At 40.6% G+C, this 23557-nt stretch overlaps 1 protein-coding gene across 1 annotated transcript in view; it reads left to right on the plus strand.

Moving 5' to 3' along the window:
- Window positions 1-1604: 1604 nt before the first annotated feature.
- Window positions 1605-23557, plus strand: part of PCSK1 (proprotein convertase subtilisin/kexin type 1) — a 42494-nt gene continuing 20541 nt past the window's right edge. Inside the window, exons 1-7 of the mRNA XM_003822752.6 lie at window positions 1605-2041; window positions 5575-5679; window positions 8956-9066; window positions 11436-11582; window positions 12939-13015; window positions 18783-18871; window positions 22404-22576. Coding sequence (XP_003822800.2) covers window positions 1862-2041; window positions 5575-5679; window positions 8956-9066; window positions 11436-11582; window positions 12939-13015; window positions 18783-18871; window positions 22404-22576 — 882 coding nt within the window. The 5' untranslated portion in view covers window positions 1605-1861. The remainder of the gene's footprint in view (window positions 2042-5574; window positions 5680-8955; window positions 9067-11435; window positions 11583-12938; window positions 13016-18782; window positions 18872-22403; window positions 22577-23557) is intronic.

The following is a 23557-nucleotide window of genomic DNA, read 5'->3' on the forward strand; positions in this document are numbered from 1 at the left end:
CCATGTCACATGGCTTATTAACATTGGCATTTGATTTTGTAAAGATGCTTTATGTTTAAAGAAATTATGTAGTGCACATTTCTGCAAACGTGGAGGCAAATGAAAAAGTAGCACTACAGAGCCTGATCCTCCACCAAGTCTTGTCTCATTTGCTTCTTGTAAGGAATATCTCTTGCTTCCTTTCTCCACTTGTTCATATGCTTTCTTTCCAACCTTCTCCCCTTTCTTCTATTTCTACAGCATAGATCGCGCCCTCGGGCGGTTGGCTTTAAAAAAAAAAAAAAAGAAAAGAAAAGAAAAAAAACTTCCCAGGTGCAGCATACTCTCTCAATTCCACCTCCCGGCGATTTTACTTTTGGCCTGAGTCCAACACGTTCCCAAGAGCTGGACACAAGTTGTCACGATCATGAACCTAACCACACTCCCCGCTGCGGCCAATTTCCTATTTTGCTGTTCAAAAGAGGGAAGTGCACATATCAAAAGGAAAACAGCTTGGTGCTGGCCAGCTGCAGAAGGGTGGAGGTCTTTGGTGCTCAGGAGAGCAGCTCCTGCGGCAGTCCTGCATGTGTCGCTGTCCAGACCTCGGTGCTGAATACTAGGCACTGGTATCTCCCGCCAGGTTCAATCCCTCAGGGTTCGAATAGGCTCCACCATGGGAGACTGAACTCACTTCCCTAGGGTGAGGGGTGGAGAATTCATTTAGATGTTTGCTTGCTCTCCTCCCACAGGAAACCATTTTTCCACAAAGAGGCATTGTGCATTTTATGGGAAAGTAATGGCACAGCTCCAGTTCAGCACCAAAGTGAAGAGCTCTACTGAGGCACGATGGAAAGTCGAGGTAAATAAAAACTGCTCTTTCCCTCCCTGAATCAACACAACAGCTTTTGGGATCCTAGATCCCCTTGTTGACGAATTCTTAAAAATATGTTTTTTTTTAAATCACACGATTAATCATTTTACTGATAAACACCCTAAAAGGTGGTGGTGGCGCTGGCTTTGCAATATCGGAGTATAACTACTGATATTGTTTTACTGAGGTTGAGAAACAAAGGGGAGGAGGGAAGTAAACTTGTAAACTAAGGTGGCTTGAATGGTTAAAAATTCATTTTTAAAAGTATTGCTTTAACATAGACATGCTCATTTTCTCAGACAATTTAGAACAGAATTGGGGCAGTAGTAGCTTCCCTTCTTCTCCTTACTCTCCTAGCCTCTCTCTTTGAAAGACCTAAGAGCCTTGTTCTTCATAGCAGGTGCTGATACCCAAAGGGCCATTATAAGAATCCTATAGCCTCCCCCCTCCCCGCCACACACATGAGATAATAAAGTAAATACAGAGAAAATGGATGGAAGGGAGGGAAAGCACTCCCAGCCTTTGATTCTTGGTAGCTATGTTCAAGTGGGGCACTTCTCTTTGAAAAGTGAAAATGTTTCTCACGGTACAGAATTTATGGGCAGACAAGGAGCAGACTTAACTGATCCCAGCAAACAGTTCCTTCCTTTTCCTAATCCCTGGCTGCTTATTTTAGCCGCTTCTCCGCCCCGCCGGGAATACCATTCAGATCTTAGTCCAGGTAGATCTGACGTCAAGAGATGGCTTTCGTCGATTTGACGTGTAAACACTCATTTCCATTCTGGCTGGGAAGGGCTGGGGCTCCACTCAGCCTGGAGACCGAAGCGCTTCACTGAGCGCTCGCCGCCGCCCAGCCTCTCCTCGCGCGCCTCCTAGCTCTTCGCAGAGCAACCAGGAGCCAGGAGTGGTCCAGAGCCCGAGGGTGGGAAGGGGGAGTCTGTCTGGCTTTTCTCCTATCTTGCTTCTTTTTCCTCTTCCCTTCCCACTCGTGTTCAAGCGAGTGTGTGAGCCATGGAGCGAAGAGCCTGGAGTCTGCAGCGCATTGCTTTCGTCCTCTTTTGCGCTTGGTGTGCACTGAACAGTGCAAAAGCGAAAAGGCAATTTGTCAATGAATGGGCAGCGGAGATCCCCGGGGGCCCGGAAGCAGCCTCGGCCATCGCCGAGGAGCTGGGCTATGACCTTTTGGGTCAGGTAAGAGTTTCCACTTTCAAGAAACTTTCTGGGGCCCCAGGGGACTGGCGGGACTGGAGCGCGGTCTTCCAAGTGGGAGCCCCAGGTTGCACTCTCCAGAGCCCAGAGTAGCAAAGAGCAAGGAGCTGCTCCAGCCCTCGCCCCTGTCGCGCTTGGAGAGAGAGAAAGCTTGCATTATTTACTGTTTGGGCTGGGCGCAGCCAAGCAGAAGGAAGCCGCTGCAGCTGGGTAGGGCTTATGCTTACTGTTGGCCGCTCTAGAATTGAAATCCGTTCCCGCGCGGTTTGGAAGAAAAATCCCTCCACGCTTGTTCAGAGAACTTGAGATACACTCAAGCTCTTACCAACCAAGTGCCCCCGGGAGAAGCAGTGCGCTCCATCCCCCGGGACTGAGGCGGTCTGCGTCAGGAGCCGGCTGTTGCCTTCTTTTCAATATGGCAGCATCAGATCCAAGTACTGATGCAAGGGGCTAAGCAGGCTTGGGGCTGTCCGCCCTGGCAGCCTGTAAGGGCACGCCCAGGGCATTGGAAGAGTGCCAGCTGCTGGGACTCGCGACCGGGAGGTTGGGAGGCCGCGGAGTAGCCTGGGAAGCTGGGGGGAGAAATGGTGGGTGAAAGACACGGGACCATCTATCCCCGCGACTCTCTAGGGAGCTCCGGCTTTTCACTGGGAACTTATAAAGTCCAAGCTTCATAACTTTGCCCGGCCAGTCCCACTGCAGGGTCGAGATGCCGAACTGACTATGGGGAAGGGATCTATTTCTTTCTTGTTCTTCAGCCAAGTACGTAATCGTTTTCCCGGGAATTTCAGCTTATTGTTGCCTGTCCAAGTGAAGGCTTGGTCGATAGGTAGCTGGTTGGAGGTGGGTGGGCGTCAAGACATTAAGTGGGAGACTGCTTATAGCTGAGCGATTCCGAGGGGACCCTAGGGAGTGTGACTTCTAGTCTAGAGCTTTCCTTTCCTTGGCTCAGAATCAAGCCCTCGCCCCCTGCTTGGGAAGTTGGTCTGCATTGAAGCGTGGGAGGAGGCAGTTGTAAAACATTTTGGCGCGTTTTTTCTGGAGGTGGTGGTTGAGACGCCGCTGGAGTCACGGATGAGTAATCGGCGGGGGCGTTGGCGATTCTGTAGACCGAACCCTCTGGGGAATTCGCTTGCTCTTGCTAGAGGCTTCATTCCCAACTTTATAAACCAAATTGTCTTTGAAATGCCCGAAAGAAAATCAATGCAGATTGGCTTCCTGGTGTCCCAGCAGCAGATGAGTCTTTTGCTTTTGGCCAGCCCTTGCCCTCGTGCCAGGCTCCGTGTTAGGGGCTGAGGAATAAGAGGAGGGAAAGAAACGCTCTCAAGTAATCAAGAATCTAGAGGAGACTAGCTTAGAGATAAATGATTGCAACTGATTGTAATTTGTGTAATAATAGAAGTTGTACTTGAAGTCTCAATATTCATTGGTTGAAGGAATGAAAGTAGTAGGGAATTTGGGAGGGGTGAATGAAAACTGCCCAAAGGAGAAAACATTTGCTCCGGGAAGAGGAGTCAGAGGTTGCCAGGAGAACGTAATGAGATCGGAGAAGACAGTCTAGGCATAGAAAACAGCTTGTGGGAAAACAGTGAGACATAATATAGTTTAGTAGTAAGTCTGGGAATTGCACTCAATTATTAGGAATTTTTGAGACCCAAAGAGGGTATGAGTAGCAGATGAAATTGTGCTGGTGGGTACTGTGGACATCATACAAATCATGTATGACCTATGGGGGTGGACACTGGGGATTTAATTGTGTATTCCTTGAGCAGCTACTGAAAGGCTAAATAGCACTGGTAGGAGGAGACTGGGGAAGACAGCAAAAACTAAATCTCTTTTCTTTTTCCCACCTGTTAGCTCTAGGCATGCATCTAAACCTAGACCATTCAATGTGAAAACTGCTTTTCAAAATAAATAAACATAAATCTTAATAGTAAAAAACAATACATCATCATTCTTGGGAGGATCTTTGGGTAAGGGATAGCATAGTCACAAAAGCATTAACAAATAGTGGGGGAAAACCATCTATATTTATATATGATTTACAATACTATCTTTCCTCTATCCATTTTTAGTTAAAATGGCATTACTAACAAAAGTTTTAAAACAAACAACAAAATTATTTTATTAGAATAATAATTCTTTGTAGAAGGCTGATAGCACGTTCCTGGTTCTGCTTATTTCTCTTTTTGTTTAATATTACTAAAATTACACTAATTTAGCATTACTATATTGGGTACCTTATTGCCTCAGGATAAAGCTTGGATTAAGGTAGTGACAAGAAGAAAAACCAGTTGACAGCAGAGAAAACAGAGCTAAGCACTGGTGATCTTTTTCTGCGGCTGCTGATTTCTCTACCCAGTTCCATCCACAGCTTATAGGAAGATTCACTGAGATTCAGGCTTGGAGCAGGGCCTAAGCTTCTCTATTTTAAAATTCTCTGGGCGATGAGAATCACCAATTTAAAGAACACGTTTCTTCTGTAATATACTGTTGCCAATTGTTTGTTTCTTAATTTTAAAAATGCAGGGTTACCTAGAGGATTTGGTAGCCTCAAATTTAGTACTGAGTAAAGGGAGACTAGCTCAAAAGAATAATGAATATAGTCCTAAATGAACCAAAGGTGTCAATAGATACCCAGAGAAGTATACACCCTCTAAAGTGGGACAACTGCCCTAAATGTAGCATGTTCTTTTCTGAAAGCCTTGAATTAGTGGAAAATCAAACGATCACTAATAGTGGCTAATAGCAATTTATCACTATGAATTAAATGGCTACATTTTATAACAACGATAATTTATTTTAGTGGAAAGTGGCACTGACCATAGATAGTATCCCAGGTGTTTGCCTGCTTACCACAAATAATTGTTCTTTGAACAGATATATTTGATTAAATGAGCATTTTAATATGATATTGTCACACATGAAAAACATGTATTTCCTCCAATGTGTGTAAAATAGAAGCATCACTAGCCTCCTACTGTGAGCTAATGAATATACTGTGAACTAAAGCAATAATATTCTGAGGGTCATCTTAAGACCTCTATCAGTGCCTTCTTCATGAAGAATGTGGATGGAGCTGGAGGCCATTATTGTTGGCAAACTAACACAGGAACAGAAAACCAAATACTGCATGTTCTTACTCATAAGTGAGAGCTAAATGATGAGAACACGTAAATACATAGAGGGGAACAACATATACTGGGGCCTTTTGGAGGGTGGAGGGTGGGAGAAGAGAAGGGATCAGAAAAAAATAACTAATGGGTATTTGGCTTAATACCTGGGTGATGAAATAATCTGTACAAAAATACCCCGTGACACAAGTTTACCTATGTAACAAACCTGTACTTGTACTGCGGAACTTAAAAGTTTAAAAAAGAAAAAAAATATTAATTTCAGATACCAGGAATGGGCTTAATAAAAGTTGCCTATCTCTAAGTTAGCTGAGTTTTAAACTAGTCCATATATACTTGTTTGGGAACGTGGATATTTATTTTACTTCTTTCCTTTTATAGATTGGTTCACTTGAAAATCACTACTTATTCAAACATAAAAACCACCCCAGAAGGTCTCGAAGGAGTGCCTTTCATATCACTAAGAGATTATCTGATGATGATCGTGTAAGTGTTGTACATTTGTCTTCAAACCAATACTCTAACTTATCTGCTTTCTTTATGATTTCTAATAAAAACAGAAGCATTTTGCAAATGTGGTTCTTTTTTATTGTGACCAAGATTGTTTATCTGTATTATTTCTAATTTCTTTCCATAAAATTATAATGGCACATAATAATAACAAGATTGGGTTGAATTGGTTGAGCCAAAGTTAATTTTACACATATATACGCAGTTTAATTATATAATTACATATATATCTAAAGTTAATTTTATATGTACACTCACAAATTCAGTCTAAGAGCATGAAAGTGAATATTTAAAATGAGAGGGCAGCACTAATAAAAATGTTTGACAATACAGTCAATCAACAACGTTTTATCAGGTACCTATTATGTACCAAACACTTTAATACCAATGTGGGCTCAAAGAAATACATGGGCCTTACTTTCAACAACATTTCAGTATAACTGAAAAAAAAGTCTATTATTTCTATTTGGTTTTGCTGTATAAGGAGCTAGTGTTTATGAGAGAACTGTAAATCCATGTCTTCATGAGGCAAATGTTTCCATAAGTAATCTATTGTTGGATTCAAACCATCTGATCTCTTTTCATCCTAGTTTGTATCTTGGTTCAATGATTAGGTTACAGCAGAAATAAATATAGGTAAATAAGGTAGAGGCAGTTTGAATAGATAGCTAATGTACCTATTGATTTTGAAGTCTATTTTCAAGGTCAACAAACATATTAGAAAATGTTTACTATGTTGGGAGTATTGTAATTTTCATACAGTGTTGCCTTTTCTCAAAGAAATGCCATACTGGAAGAAATTTATCCTGATTCGCCTGATATCTGTGTACATAATTTTTGTTACCTAGGACACCCTGGAGAATTAGAATGAGAGATCCTCTTGGTGAGAGGATTAAAAACATCCTTTCAACTTCCCAGGGGGAAAATATATATCTATGTGACAGAAAGGTGATAGAACTGTTGAAAGTAGATGAAATTCATGAGGACTGTAAGATAATTTGCCCTTTTATTCATTCTGAAACTGATAGAATTTTTAAAAGAAGAAGAAAAAGACAAATTATGAGGGTGGGGAATGGGAATGGCCTGGGTCACCAGTGTTCGAATGTAAAAGAAACAACAACATCCTGACAATGCTGTATTAGGACCACGGACAGTGACCCTATAGCTCATCTACACCCACTGCTAGCTCTTTTTTGTCAAGTTATTGCTTGATGTGGGAGACCAAATCAGAGGCCCTGGACCTTATTACAGAAGTTTCTTGTCCACTGAGGTCTTCCCTTACTCACTTCAAGGGAGAGGGCTCATCGTGTGTGGGCTCTGAAAAGCAGAATAACTTCTAGCACTCTGGCTAGGCTTAGTCCCCGGGCTAAGCAGAAGAGAGATTTCCTTCTTTGCCTAAATGCATGCCCAAACTGCATGCCCATTAATGCACATAGAACTCAAACTGACCTGCCTTCTCATTTTCATAGGAGAAAATTGGACAGAATAGAGCATACCTAACTGTTATTCTTACTCAAAGTATCTCATGACAATGAAGATGGCCCATTCTACTCTTTATACATCCCCTTGATAGCTGATTTGGCGGGGGAGGGGTGGAATCTCAAGACATTATGAAAAAAAGCTAAGAATTCATTCTCCAGCACAGGTATAACTTTGTAAAAAATTAGCCCAAGAATAATTTTATTTTAGGAAACATTCTGGAACCATAGAAACTTGCATTGGAAGGTTGAATTAGATGATCTTCAATGCTCTTTCCAGATCAAAAGTATTATTTATAATTAAGTACATGATACCTATAATGCATAATAGAAAGACACTACCAATTTTCCTCTATACCATTCAGTCTGCTCTTCTAGAGATTAATACATGATTCTGAGTTAATGACATTAATCATAAAACTGTTTTCTACAATTGGATGTTTATCTGATCAGATGGCAGAGTGCCTCCTCTTATATCCCATTTCTAAAAAATTGCTCTTGGTTTTCATTTTATGGCTCTTTTTTGATGGAGGATAATATTCTTTCAAATCAGCCCTGTGAAATGCAGCAATAGTCTATCTTTACAAGTCTGTTAATAAAATCTCCAAGTGTAAGTGACCCTCTACCTCAAAGATTAGTACTTATTCCCTAGCAGTCAGCTTCCAGAGATCAACTCAGATGATAGGCAGCATTCCAAGCATTGAGGTATTTTAAGCCAAAACAATTAAGCTTGAAAATACAAGCACTTTAAAAATAAATCATAGTGACTAATTTCTAGCTTTCAGGTTCTTCCCATTATTTTTAATAGGTTTGCAGTATATTTTTAATTGAAAATTGAGGGCAGTCTTAGTGGATGGTTTTATCCTTCAGTTGCAAATTATTTTTCGGTTTTTATTTTTGGAGCTGATTCATGGTACTCTCACATTAACAATATTCCACCACACACTGAATTGTCATCATGCATACAGCAGAAAAGATGTGTTTGGGGTAGGAAATAGTCATGTTGCCAAGAAAAATAAGAGTATAGAATTATCTCATAATGAATATAACTACAAGGCAGCCCCTCACTCTCTCAGGGCTTCAAGTATAATAGGATTATGCTGTAAATATGGGGCAGGTAATTTTCGTATTGTCAGATCTCTTTGCATAATACATGAGACTGAATTAATGGTAAGTGTGCGTGGTCAGTAGTGCTCATTCATCACCCAGGATCTGTGTCTCATATTAAATACTTTTAAGCAGAGGTCGAAGCACAGGGGAGGGAGTTTCAAATTTGCATGGATATAGCACCATTCTTACTTTATAAAATATTTGCAATTTCTACCTGTTGTATGTAAAGACAGATAAATTAATCTATAAAAGCATTATAACAGCAGTCTCTTGGCTTGTTGACTCAATCCATAAAAGCAGACAAATTTTCAGCCATGGAGCCCTGAAACCTCGATATAAAAATGAGTATTATGGTCCATTTGCTGATGAAATCAGACTGAACTTTTGCTTCCACTGTAACCACAATGTAAATAATTTAGGGAATTATCATTTCACTGAATGCTTCTCCTCCCCCTAAAGGTGCACTTTACTGTAATAGAGGAAATATTCATCTCCCCAGTGGGCAATCCCTTCTTCTCACTGAGGTGCCAGTTTAATCTGTAGTCAAATGAAAATATTGCAGAGCTGCCTGAACTCTGATGGGAAGGGTACTGGCGATAGTTAGAGGAAGTATACAGAGGTAGATATTTGACTTTTGATTTTCTTGCTATAAAAATCCTTGTAGGTGATATGGGCTGAACAACAGTATGAAAAAGAAAGAAGTAAACGTTCAGCTCTAAGGGACTCAGCACTAAATCTCTTCAATGATCCCATGTGGAATCAGCAATGGTACTTGGTAAGTACCTACAGAAGGACTGTGTGGGTGGGACCTGGGACCTGGCTTCTTTACGTTGTTACATTTGCAACATGGATTTTTTTTTTTCATGATGGAGAATTTCATAGGGAGCTATATTGTCTGGAGATTAGGGCTGATGGGACCTTCTTGATCTGCCTCTTCTGTTTTGCTGAGTAAGGATGTTGGAAACAGATATCTTTAGCTGCTGTGAAAAAAATAGGTTGTATTTTTTGTCTTCTTAAGTTTATTTGGGATAAATGCAGAAAAATAATATCTTGCAGGTTAGGGTTTCCAAAAACAGTACTTATGGCAAAAATCTCATTTGGTTAAAGTTATTCTTTAGAACCCTTTAAAGCACTCACAGAGTATGGTGAACATAATTTGGCATATACAACCCTGAATGACAATTCTTATATGACACAGATGAGAATCTCTGAAAGAGGTTAAAAGAAGGAACACAAGAAAAGTCCATTGCAAATGTCTAGACTTGCAAACCATTCTACCTTTAAGATAGTTACCAAATCCTTGAGCGGAGAAATTGTTAAGTGTTGCTGTCTACCTGCAGGGTGTCCTCTCTTCTGTTTAATGTTACGTCTGTATGGTAGTAGTATAGGCTAATAGAAGGACTTGTTGAGAATTTTATAAAAGATTATTTCTCTTGAAAAACACAAGCTAAGACTTACATACTCTTGTTGCATAAGGGATAGAAAAGGGGATCAGTTTCTCTTGACCCTACGTTTTCTTTCTTTCTTTCTTTTCTTTCTTTCTCTTTCTTTCTTTCTTTTCTTTCTTTCTCTTTCTTTCTTTCTTTCTTTCTTTCTTTCTTTCTTTCTTTCTTTCTTTCTTTCTATCTTTCTTTTTTTTTTTGACAGAGTTTTGCTCTTGTTGCCCAGGCTGGAGTGCAATGGCATGATCTCAGCTCACTGCAACCTCTGTCTCCTGGCTTCAAGCGATTCTCCTGCCTCAGCCTCTGGAGTAGCTTGGATTACAGATGCCCGCCACCATGCCCAGCTAATTTTTGTATTTTTAATAGAGATGGGGTTTTGTCACATTGGTCAGGTTGGTCTCGAACTCCTGACCTCAGGTGATCCACCCGCCTCAACCTCCCAAAGTGCTGGGATTACAGGCATGAGCCACCGCACCTGACCTCTTGCCACTATCTTAAGTATTTGCTCATTGCAGCAGAAGAGACTTATCAGTTAACACTTGTGCATTTCCTGTGTGACAAACACTATTCTAAAATGTTTGATATGAATTAATTCATTTTGTTCTCATGATTGTCTGTGTTGTAGAAATAGTAATTATGCCCATTTAACAGATGGAAAAACAGAGATATTGGAAAGTAGAATAATTTGCCAAAATCCATGGCTGCTAGTGGTGGGACTATAATTCACGACTCCAGAGTCCATACTCTTAACAACTACAGTCTAAAATTGTTCCTGCAACTGACATAGAGGCCTTCTTCTCCGACTTTGGCCAACAATCTGTGTACAGTTCCAGCCTCCTGTGATTCAGCTTCATAGCAGCCTGGCAAATACTTGTCACCCCACCCCCCAACCTCTTTATGGGGAGGAGGGCACAAAAGCAAGAGGGCAGCTCCTTCGCTGACACTTTTGATTGTGGTTATTTATAGATTTCTTATTGACCCTTTCACCGGGTACCTGGCATTCTTTTACTGTCTCTGTCTCACATGCTTAGAAATGTGCTTATATCTGTGTTCCCTTGCTACCCTGTACTTATCTCCTGTACAGTCCCACACTCTGACTATCAGAAAATGTATTTTAAAAGGAAAACCCTGAATCTCCTCTCACAGACACTTACCCCCTAAATCACTCATACTTAAAAATAGGCAATCACATTGCAATTCCTGAGGCAATCACAGTCTCCTGAGCATTCCAGGTTCTGCTTTTTCCTTTAGAAGAAAAATTCTAAAACATTCATGAACGACTATGCACCAGGCAATATAATGAGAGCTCAATGTGGCAATGGAGAATCAGGATTTGGGGGGAGATGAAAACATCGACTATCAAATAGAGCTTCCATAGATGAAAGGGTTGAGCATGTTATTATAAATGAAAGAAATTTAGGGATAAAATTCTTCAAAGCCATGTAGTTCAAAGAGAAGGAGCACAGGTGATTCATCTTTTCAAGTGATGTCCATTTGGGACAATCGGGAGAAGAGCAGCACTCTGGGGGTTCATTTGGCCTTACTCTCGACTTTGTTTTCTCATTTCACTGAATTGGCTTCTTCTAAAGAGTAGAGTGACCCAAGGAAAAAGAAAGATGGGTCTCCAGGTTGGAACTGAAGTGCCCATTTTGTAGCAAGCAAATGATGATTTTATCAATGCTTCATTGTTTTTCTTTACCAGCAAGATACCAGGATGACGGCAGCCCTGCCCAAGCTGGACCTTCATGTGATACCTGTTTGGCAAAAAGGCATTACGGGCAAAGGAGTTGTTATCACCGTACTGGATGATGGTTTGGAGTGGAATCACACGGACATTTATGCCAACTATGTAAGTGTGTGCCTTCTCATGACTGTGACTTAGGGAGCTGTCTGTGCAGACACACAGTTAGGGCTTTCCTTCTTTTCAAGGGGATGCTGCTCTGGTGTCAGTCCCTGGGATTATGGGCCAAGGTTATGTCCCTTCTCCCACTTCCCACTAGCTTATATGAATTTATGTTGTACCAGTGGGCATTGAAATAATTCAGTGGGATCAAAAATTGTACAAAAGTATATGTGTTGGGAGAAGAAGGGGCAGTGCCTACACCAATTAAGTTACCAAAATCGGATGACTTTGAGTTGCTCAGTGTTTGGGGCATTAAAGTAATCAAATCAAGCCCCTTGCCTGAGATCATTGTCACAGTTTCTCTCCTCACCTCTTTTATGAGTCTATATCCCTGACATTGTAAAATTATATGAATGTGATTCCTTCCATGCAAATCCAAAGTGAATACCACACAATGCACCTATGCCAAGCTGAGAAAGGAAAAGTTTTCTAGAAATGGGAAAATAAATAAATAAAAACAATTTGCTTCATTGTTTATTAAGTTTATAATATAATATGAACACCATCATATATCTTAGGTCTTTAGATCAGGAGGCTGGTGTTTCATCTTTAAGATTATCCCTTGTTTTTCTCTCATCCTTTCCACCTATCAAACATTCCCCAGCTATAACACCAAGCTAAAGAGCCAAGGAAAAAAGAAGGAAAAATAGTAGCACAGAGTAGAAATTAGGAATGATTGAAATATACAGAAAGCATTGAAAAGTAACAGTAAGGGTATGCAGGAGGAGTTTAAGTGTAGCTATTGGGTTGGAAAAGGGAGTGGAACCTGGAAGCTTGTCTTGAATTTCAAGCACCCTCTCTCAAATTAAATTACATGTTTATTTAGTGTGCCTGGGAGGCTGAAGGAGAGCACCATGGACCTGAGTCCCACCCTCAGCCACTTCTTTGCACCTATATTCATAAGAGAGATGAGTGTCAAAGTGTCACTAACTAGCTTTATGGCCTTAGGGAAGTCATTTAACTTCTCTGGGCCTCAGTTTTCTCATCTGAAAACTGAGATGACTGAACTAAGTAAACTAATTCCTTCCAACTCCAATATCCCATGAGTGCCTGTGAACCATAGGCTTGGTAACATTCACTGAGAATTGAATGCTGGCTCACCTGGCTGTGTTCTGTCTGTGTTCTGTCTCTGCCTGGTTTGTGGGTAAAATAAATATTCAGTGACTCGGCCAGAAACTCTAAAATGCAGGCTTTTGAGCTATCAGCCAGGATGGGAAGGCATAGGGTAAGAGGCTTGGGAAGTGATGCTTTTTTTTTTTTTTTTAAATGCTGCCACAGTGTTATATTTTGTTGTCTCTTTAGGATCCAGAGGCTAGCTATGATTTTAATGATAATGACCATGATCCATTTCCCCGATACGATCCCACAAACGAGAATAAGTGAGTAAATATGCATTTGTGTGAAATAAAGTACTTTACAATGCTTTTATCTTGTTTGAGAAAATTATACCATACATTTCATCCACATTTCAGTGCTCAGGAAATGTTAATGCACAACATCCATACCACAATATTGTGTTGCTTTTAAAACAGAAACCAAAGTTTCTATTTTTATATTCCCTTTGGTTTATAGAACCATATTTTCATTAAACTTCTTACATTATGAAATTCTCCTCTCAAATGTTACTGAACTGTTGTAGCTTTAGAAAGAATGTTTGAGACATAAAGAGTACACACTTTGAGCCATCCCTCCCCTCAATTCCTCTATGAATCTTTTACTCTTAACAACATGCTTTATGTTAGTCATGAAAAGAAATATATGTAAAGAAATGGATATGAACAATGCCCACAACTTCCGACGGTGGCTACAGTCACCCTCACCAGTTCTCTCAGAAGAGCATGGCCAAACTCCAGACAAGAGAAATGCCTCTGAGGTCTGGCCCCTGAATCCAACACAGTCTCCAGGGCATTGAGCCAGCCGGAAGTCTCCTCCAGAGTTCCTGCTGCTATAAGGCCATAGGAAAGAGAGAGGAGACAGCACCCGACTCCCAGATTAACTCTCTGTCCCTTGAAGCCACATTATGGTGAGAGAGGCCAAGAGCCACAGAGGCCAAGAGCAAGATCTTCTAAAGTGAGAGGTGAAAGAAAGACCCAGAGGCAAGAGACTTTCAACTTCTCTCCTAGTCCCAAAGAAACTTCACCCTCTAGGCATGTGGACCCTCAAAGTGTCCATGCCCATGGGAGAGACCATCTTTGTTCATACCGATGTTCTCACAGACATCAAGGAGACATTCAAACTTTCCTCTTCATTCTCTCTACACAGAAGAGACTTGCACCAAAATGATCAAAGCCAAGGTCAAAATTAGGGCTTGTTGCTACAAGTGAGGATGGAAAAAGCCAAGCATCTAATAGCTCTTGGTATATGTCACATGAAGTGCTTCTTTATTCTCTCTGGATGGCTCTGTCTCTTGGACTGTTACCCAACTTGGGTCAGACAAGTCTGTCTCTGTCTCTCTCTCTCTCTCTCTTTCTCTCTCTCTCTCCCTCTCTTCCTTCCTCCCTCCCTCCCTCCCTTCCTTATTCTCCCTCAGAACTCCCAAGTGGCTGGTACAGTAATATTGATCTAAAGTTATTTCTTTCTTTGGATTGTCTTCCCTCCAGACAGCCAACAAACCCCAGGATGGGAGGCTGGGGTACATGGACTTGGCCTCAACTTCTGGGTGTTTATTTCTTCCTTGGGGAGAATGGGAGGCTTGTGGATAGTTCTGGGATATGACTTCTTTCAGTACCATTTATTTCTTTGAGGGTGAGTAAAGGGGTTAACCGCAAATATCCCTTAGAGGTGAAAACATTCCAGTAAAAATACAATAGGAACCACTGGCAAGGGTACCTTTGGAGCAAAGTGGGAGTGTCTCGAGAGCTTACAGCAGACCCTCAGACAAACTTTTTGCTATATGTCTGAAGCAGGATAATGCAGGACCAGTAAGGACATCTACTCTTTTGGGGCACAGCCTTGCAATGTAGTTATGGCTTTGCCAATTCCCAGAGTAGAGGGTGACCTTGGGGAAATCACTTACCTCTCTCTGCCTCTATTCCATTTTCTTCCCCTAAACTGGGTGACAACGTACCTTCTCCCTATGTTTCTTAAATGAACTTCCTGAGGAAATGGGTAATAAGGACTTGGAATAATAAGCCTTCTTAGAGTGGAGTAGAAACAACTTTCATTCCACCCCCTTGGTTAAGACTACGGGAAATCTGTTCCCAGACACTTGAGGAGACTTAGATGGAGGCACTGGCTCCTTCCTAGGCAGTATACGGTCCTTCCAGGCAGATCCTGGGTCTGGCCCCAGGATCCAGTGTGGGTGATAACTTGTACGATGGCTGCGTAGTGGGCGAATTCTTGATGAAATGACATTCTCTGGAGTTTTTCCAGTCAGGAGATGGAACACTCAGACCTTCCTCAAAACAAAGGGGATCTCACAGCACAGCATTTATAATAGTTGTTTTATATATATGAATATAATAATTAAAATAAAATATAATTTCCCTGACTCAGGGAGTTAGCTGCAAAGGCCCCAGGGAAGCAGCCCATATAATGCTATTTGTTTTGTGCCTGAAAGCCCTGAGCTTCCAGATCATAGCCTGCTGTGAATCTTCCACACAGCACTGAGAGAGCATGTCATAGCCCAACAGTTAAGAGCAGACTTGGGAGCCAAATTTAGGTCAAATTTTAGATCTGCCACTTAGTAGTTGGGTGATCTTGAGCAAATTATTTAACTTCTTTGTGTTTAAGTTTTATCATCTTTTGAAAAAGAATCTCTACTTCCTTGAGTTAGAGGTATTAAGTGAGTATATATATATATAGGGAGAGAGAGAGAGAGAGAGGGAGAGAGAGAGAGAGAGAGGTATTAAGTGAGTTTATATATATATATATTAAATAAGTATTATATAACATATATAATACTTCATTGAGTTAGGGGTTTAAGTGAGGTTATATATATATATATATATATCTCACTTAATATATATATACATATAAACTCATTTAATACCTCTAACTTAATGAGGTAGATTATTTATCTATATCTATATCTGTATATCTGGCATTTAAACAAATTGATTGTTTAAAAATTATTCCACAAGATAGTTAAATACTACCCTTATTCTGGTTAAAATATTCTTGTCACACTTGTTATTTAAGCCATATATGTATATGTGTGCATATGTATATATATATGGCTTAAATAACATGTGTGACAAGGATATTTGGCTTGGACATACACATATGTATGGCTTGGACACTGGTACACAAAAAAGTTAAGTAAGTGTTTGCTGTGGTGACGATGATGATGATAATGATCACAGCTTCTCATTTAGTAACTGAGGTAGACCTTCTTTCAGTGAGAAATCAACATGACAAGAATAATATCATCCGATGGGAGCAGCAGAGACAAGTCAATTTTCTGAGCCAATTCAGAATCTGCTATTTGGAAATGACATACTGAGCAACTCTCTCTCAGGATCCTCTTGACTATCAACCAAAAAGGTGGCATCCTTATCATTTATCAGAAGGTATAATAAAAAGTAGATTTGCCTTCTAGCATGTTGTCAGACATAAAGCCCTTAGGTTTGGAAAATGAATGGCTCCATTTTGTCTTGGCCTTTACAGCAATTGGAGAGGTATTATACCCCAATTCCAAGGTTATTATCTCTTCAAACTATCAGTATTGCTGTTGTTCTTTATTACCATGTAAATGAGATTAATAGAAGCTACATTTGAATGCTACTCTGAAAGTCAAAAGAGGAATCACTAAATAATAAAATCTTAACAGTGCAGGTAATGCTTACCATTAAGCTGGCATAAATCTGTATTCATTATTTCAACACCAATTACAGATTGTTTTTCTAGTTAAATAACAAATGTGACAAGGATATTTTAACCAGAATAAGGGTAGTATTTAAACTATCTCATGGAATAATTTTTAAACAAATCATTTTGTTTAAATGCCAGTTACTACCATTGTTCTAAGGTAATAGAAAGTTCTTTTACCGCAGCACCTCACTTAGAAAAGAAAAAGAGCTGCGGCCTATAAAGAATGACATAGGAACACTTTTCTTTCTCTCAACGTTTGGAGGTGGAACCTGAGGATAAGAGGAGGAAAACATGTCAATGCATATTCGTACCATGATCCTCCTGCAGCTCTCACTAGAGAATAGTCGTCCATATACAAGGAGAGATAAATAATAGGTGCTGTCCCACTGCATCATTTTTTAGGACAAAGGCACAAACCTGGGGATGTCTGTCAGCAGATTGATTCTGTTGGCTCAGGCTGAAGACCTGCACTGGATTCTTTTGCTGACCTGAGCCCTGTCTCCCATCCTGTATAGATGGAAATATATAAGAAGGCAGTGGTGACTTCTGGAAGTACATTTCTCAGAGATGACAACTGAATTACTCCTTCTACTAAGGCAAAGAGCGTTAATCCATCCACAAAGCATAAGTTGCCTTCTGTATGTTCAGATGTGTGCACTTTTCTCAGAGAATGGTGTGGTCAGGACAGCTTCAGTTGCAAATGAAAGAATCCTAACTCAAAGATTAAATAACAAAGGGATTTTAAAAATATTCACCCAAGTGATGTTCTAGTTTCTGATGTTTCAAGATCCAAGAGCTCAAACAATATGTTCTCAGGACACCAAGCACTCTGTTTCCATCTCTAGTGCTGCTCGCCTCTGCTTGGCTTCACTTTCAAGAGAATCCTGCCTGGCAGAGCAAGACCCATATGACTCACATGGAACTTAAAGCTCATAATTCTCAAGAAAGAGTGGAGTTTCTTCCCTATAATCTACATCAGTCCTTGAAAGTTGTCTGAGAGGAGGGGCCCCATGATTGAAAAAAATCACAAAAAGTCAGGAGGGCTGCTTCCCCAAACAGGAAAATGCTAGCATACATAAAAGAAGCAGGTGTTTGCTGCATCAGGAAAGATCTTGAATTAAAGATAATTATATTGTCCTGACTTAGAATTCCTAGCCAGGATTAACATGAAGGAGCAGGAATCTTATGTTGTGGAAGGAGACCAGGAAATCATCTTTGCTACTTTAGGAAAAGGAGAAGTCGAACAATTCTTCTTGATGGCCAGTCAATTTAGGAATTTTATATTCCATGCTATGCTGAATTAATAGATGGCCAGTATAGTAGAATTGAAATGTAACTGGCCAACATTATTGCTCCGAGCTAACCCTTCCTCTCTTTCACTCTATGTTGGTATATCTGGTAGGCTCCCCCAAGCCACCAACAGCCTTCACACTATTACAGGTTGTTTCCACAATAGAATAAAATCACGAAATAAATGAATTCACATTAATGTGCTTTTGGCTTATTGGCCCTCCTGAGTCAGGATGGTGGTGGGAAAAGACAATTATCATCCTCAGAATTTCAGAATAGATGCTTTAGTGGTGGAATTTGGTGTTTTGAAGATGCATTTTTCTTCCAAATACTCTGAAATCATAAATTACCCTCTTTGCTTGACTGCAAAACCAATCATGTTCAGGCTTCTGGCCCCAGTTGGGATTTCAGGAGCATCTTGGCTTTCCAATTAGCTGGTAATGTCTTGCAAATATCTCAAGCTCCTCTTGGTACCAGATAATCTTCAGACATTTTAGTGTGGCATATATTTAGAGGAGAGGAGGAGGGCTTAATAGGGCACTTGTTCTAGGATATCCTACTTAGGCTGATCAAGGATAATCTAATCCAGGGCAGTCACTAGGGAGAAAAGTGAGGAGCCACTTTGCTACCAAAAAGTACAAAGCAGAAGCCATTTCTCTGAAATTGTTTCTGAATGTCAGAGTTCTTATAATAGTATCAATAGTTAACACTCACTGTGTTCTTACTATCTGCCATCCACTGTTCTAAGTGTTTTACATATAATTTGTCATGTGACCAAGCCTTTGCAGACAAGTAACTTACCCAAGGTCACACCCTTAGTGAATGGCAGAAGCCAGAATTTGAAATCACATACTTTGTCTCTAATACTTGTGCCCTTCATCTGAACATAAGTTTTATGTTATACTAATTTAAAACAAACAAACAAACAAAAACAGTAACAAGGCCGACAAAAAGTTAATATACCTATGCCCCATTAATTCATTCATAGCAAAACAAATGTTTGTTCTTCTGTATGTTTTATAATTCTTATTTTTCAATCCTCAGACACGGGACCAGATGTGCAGGAGAAATTGCCATGCAAGCAAATAATCACAAATGCGGGGTTGGAGTTGCATACAATTCCAAAGTTGGAGGTAAAACAGAGGATTGTCCCTATAGCTTGGCATTTTAATGTGAAGCTTACATCACCCATTGTAAATGGGGGAGGGGAGCTTTTCTTTTTAACAACTGGAGGAACAAATTAGTTCCATGCCAAAGTTGCTACAGGACCTGAATATGATTTGCCAGCGAGTCAATAGATACGGATTCCTAGAAAATGGATAGTTGAATATAGCCTATACATCTTTGCAGGAAAAAAAAAATGTGGAAATGTTGAATAGCATTTGAACCAAATCTAATTTTCTCTATGTTCTGATTTAGAATGGTTTGGTATTGAGTGCTTGCTAAGGAAACAGAAGGAGGAGGTAAATTTAGGCAAAGACTTTTCCTGCCTCTCAATTCTGTAGAAGTTCTTCACTTTATAGAGAAGAACAGCTTCAAAATTAAAAAAAATACATACTTATTATATTAAATAGCCAAATTTTATCTTTTATAGCAAGGATATAGAATTTAATTGTTTTCATCAGTGTCCTTATGGGGAAACACATGGTAAGTTGCATTAGGGCAACTGTGGACATTTTAATAAAGAAACGATTTACAAGAATTAGAGAAAACCAACAAGGGGCTAAGAAGTGGTAGGCAGATGTTACCACCTTTAGCCTCAAGGAGGAAAGGGAAGAAGTCAGCAGAAAATAGAGAGGGAAAGCTGTGGTCACAGGAGAGAGCCACTGGATAGGCCTTGAGTACAACAACAGAGCCACTTCTAGGCAAAGGGGATTCAGGGGTATAGGCACCTCATTCTCCTCTTGATTCCCACCCTCTTGCTGGTGTCTTCAGTTGGCTAAACCCAATGGGAAGACAGAGCCCATTGATGCAGTCCATGTTCTAATGGAGAAGAGTGGAAAGTGGATCTGCAGAGGCCAAGAGAAAAGAAAAAAACTGTCTCTCCTCTTTATGCTATCCCTACCTCAGGCTTTCATGTTATGTTATAAGCTTCAAGTTTAGTTTGGTTTTCAAAAACCATAATCACAAAAAGAATCAATTGTAGAACATCTCAATTACAATAAAACCCCATTAAACTCTACATGAGTATACCTTGCATTTGGTTATATATTCCTTTTTAGAAACCAAATAAATATACATCGTGACATGTAATGCATCTTTCATGAATATAGGGCACTCTTAGAATTTTAAGTGTCATTCCCGATTCCTTTGATACTAACATCTTCAAAGTGTTCTGTAAATTTTTAAAAAAAATGAAGGGAGAAGCTCAAATTATGTAATCAGCTAGTAAAAGAATTCACTCTTTTAGTCATAATGAACGAAACAGCTATAGTTTGTGAAAGAATCATCTGATCCCTTCATTTTGTAGAGAAAGAATCAGAAGCAAGCTGCTCAAGGTAATGAAAGCAAGTTTGTGGCAGTGCAGAACTGAAACACAAGATTCCAAGCCTACTGATGTTTTCCATTACTCCATCCTTTGATGGTCTGGCCCCAAATGCATTTTTTACCAATAATCTTCATTTATTAGGCACCTATTGTATGTCAGTTAATTACTCTACAAATATAGGCAGTATATCCTGGTGGTTAACAGATTTAGGGGCTAGATTTGTAGGGTTCAAATTCTGGCTCCCCAGTTTCAAGCTATGTGGCCTTGAGCAAGTCACTATCCCTCCCTGGCCTCAATCTCTGCATTTATAAAGTGAGGAGAATTACGGCACCCACCTCAAATGGTGGTTGTAAGGTTTAGATGAGTTTATACATGTAAAGCCTGTGGATTGGTGGCTGCATATAGACTATCATGAATGTACATGAGCTGTTATTATCATCCCTATTTTACAGTTGAAGAAACTGAGGCACAGAGGGTTAACTGGCTTGCCCAAGATTCCACAGCTAGTAAGAGCAGAGCTGGGATTTTTTTTTTTTTTTTTTTTTTTTAGACAGAGTCTCACTCTGTCACCCAGGCTGGAGTGCAGTGGCGCGATCTCGGCTCACTGCAAGCTCCGCCTCCCGGGTTCACGCCATTCTCCTGCCTCAGCCTTCTGAGTAGCTAGGACTACAGGCACCCGCCACTACGCCCGGCTAATTTTTTTTTTGTTTGTTTGTTTTTGTATTTTTAGTGGAGACAGGGTTTCACCATGTTAGCCAGGATGGTCTCGATCTCTTGACCTCGTGATCCGCCCGCCTTGGCCTCCCAAAGTGCTGGGATTACAGGCGTGAGCCACCGCACCTGGCCGATTTTTTTTCTAAATGCATTTTTTTTTTTTTTAAGACAGAGTCTTGCTCTGTTGCCCAGGCTGGAGTGCAGTGGTTGCAATCTTAGCTCACTGCAACCTCTGCCTCGCGGGTTCAAGCATTTCTTGTGCCTCAGCCTCCTGAGTAGCTGGGATTATAGGTGCGTGCCAGCATGCCCGACTAATTTTTGTATTTTTAGTAAAGATGGGGTTTCTCCATGTTGGCCAGGCTGGTCTTGAACTCCTGGCCTCAAGTGATCCACCCACCTCAGCCTCCCAAAGTGTTGGTATTAAAGGCATGAGCCACTGCGCCTGGCCCTAAATGCATTTTTGAACAATTTCTTTTTTACAAATACAACTTTCACTGATCATATCAATTTCATATCATTTTACCTTTGCTCCATAATAAATAAGTGTGAAAATCTAAGGCTGTGCACTTTATTGCATTATGAGCCTGAAGCCAGAAATAACCTGGTAGCTGCCTGTAATCTGTCCAGATTGTTTTTGCCTTCCTGGCTCTTGAATTCATAAGTCTGATGATGGGTGACAGCCCATTGGAAAGCACAAAGAGCTGCCGCACCTACATTGTCCTGATGAAAAATGATTCCCCTTGGGGGTGAAATCCATGGCAATGATTTCATCCTTGAGATTATTTAGAAGAATAGGAAGCATGTTCCTTGAAAATGTTTCTTAGCAAACACATGAAAGGATGGCCTCTGGGTTATTTTTAATCAGGGCTTAGAAACAAAAGTGCTTTCCCTATTTGTTAGTTTCCTGTTGTGACTAGATCTTTTGAAGCTACATGTTTCCTGTCCAGAGTCCTTGTGTGGCGTAGACTGGGCCACAGCCATTTGTGGGACAGCCATGAGGAGGTGCATCACCAGAGGGCTGCTTGGAGGGTCTTTCTGAAAGCTGGTCTGTCATTTAGTTGGGGTGGGAGGGAGGGCAAACATTTTGTAATTGACAACAATCACGGCCACTTCCTCTCATCCAAGGATGCTGCTCCACTTCAGACTCAATGCCCAGAGCTTTTGCTGGGAAGAGAGCCTTGAGTGGGACCAAAAAAAAAAAAAAAAAAAAACATCACAGCTGCCTACACAGTGCATAGTATTATCTCTAAAGTGTGACAAAAAAGCTTATGGGGGCAGCAACATGTTCCTTCCTTCTGTGGTGTCAGTAGCTGGGTTACAGAAATTGGGGACATCTATCTAGTAGTTACCTGGTTTTTGACTCTTAAAATCCTTTAAAAATACAAATAGTAAGAGTATTGGGCTTTTGTCCATGTACATACTGACATCAACCTTTGTGTGTGTTTGTTTATTTTGTTTCTCAGGCATAAGAATGCTGGATGGCATTGTGACGGATGCTATTGAGGCCAGTTCAATTGGATTCAATCCTGGACACGTGGATATTTACAGTGCAAGCTGGGGCCCCAATGATGATGGGAAAACTGTGGAGGGGCCTGGCCGGCTAGCCCAGAAGGCTTTTGAATATGGTGTCAAACAGGTAAGATGCTTTACACAGACCCACATGAAATGAAACCTGACCATCTGGATATGAGGAGAAGGAAAGAACATTTAGGTTACATGGAATAACACTGTTGTGGATTTCTTAACAAAGTCCTTTACAATTTTAAATGCACTTAGAGGGCCAAATCATTCTTCAGAGGGATGGGAGTTAAGGCTTAAGAAAGTTTTCCCTATTTGTGGCCAGGCGCGATGGCCAAGGGAGGCAGATCAATTGAGGCCAGGAGTGGCCAATATGGAGAAACCCCACCTCTACTAAAAACACAAAAATTAGCCAGGTGTAACTAGGTTGCACTGTTCTGCAACCTAGTTTAGACAGTGAAACTGTGGTCTCAACTTAGACGCCTATAGTCCCAGCTACTTGAGAGGCTGAGGCACAAGAATTGCTTGAACCCAGAAGGCGGAGGTAGCAGTGAGCTGAGATTGCAGCATTGCTCTCCAGCCTGGGTGACAGAGTGAGACCCTGCCTCAAAACTAAACATAAATAAATAAAATGAATTTTCCCTATTTGGGTCTGAGGTTGAATGGAAATTTATTACTTTTAGCATATTTATTTTAAAAGTGCTTCTGGACATTTCTTTCTCCTTACTCATTTTCCTGCTGCTTTTGGGTTTTTACACTAGTAAAAAACTACCCAGACTTCTTCCAAGCGCGGAAATGCTTTTCAAATATAGAAACGTGTTGCCTTCTGCTCTGCACGTGCCTGTTGAATACCTGTGCCTTGGTTGGATTGCTCTGTCACTTGGGTTTACTGTATTCTTGCACAGATTCTAAAGCCTTGTGCTCCACAAGATGAAACAAAAGTAGAAACTCTGGAGAGCACAAATTGAAAAATCACAGAAAGGGCGGCTTTGACGAGTTCCATTCAATTGAAGAGTCCCTTTTAATGCAGCTGCAAGGCAGATCTGAATAATTCCTAATTTTGTCATTCTATCAGTCAGCCAGAAGATTGAAGCAGAAA

The sequence above is a fragment of the Pan paniscus genome, chromosome 4, assembly GCF_029289425.2.
Source record: "Pan paniscus chromosome 4, NHGRI_mPanPan1-v2.0_pri, whole genome shotgun sequence".
Lineage (NCBI taxonomy): Eukaryota > Metazoa > Chordata > Mammalia > Primates > Hominidae > Pan > Pan paniscus.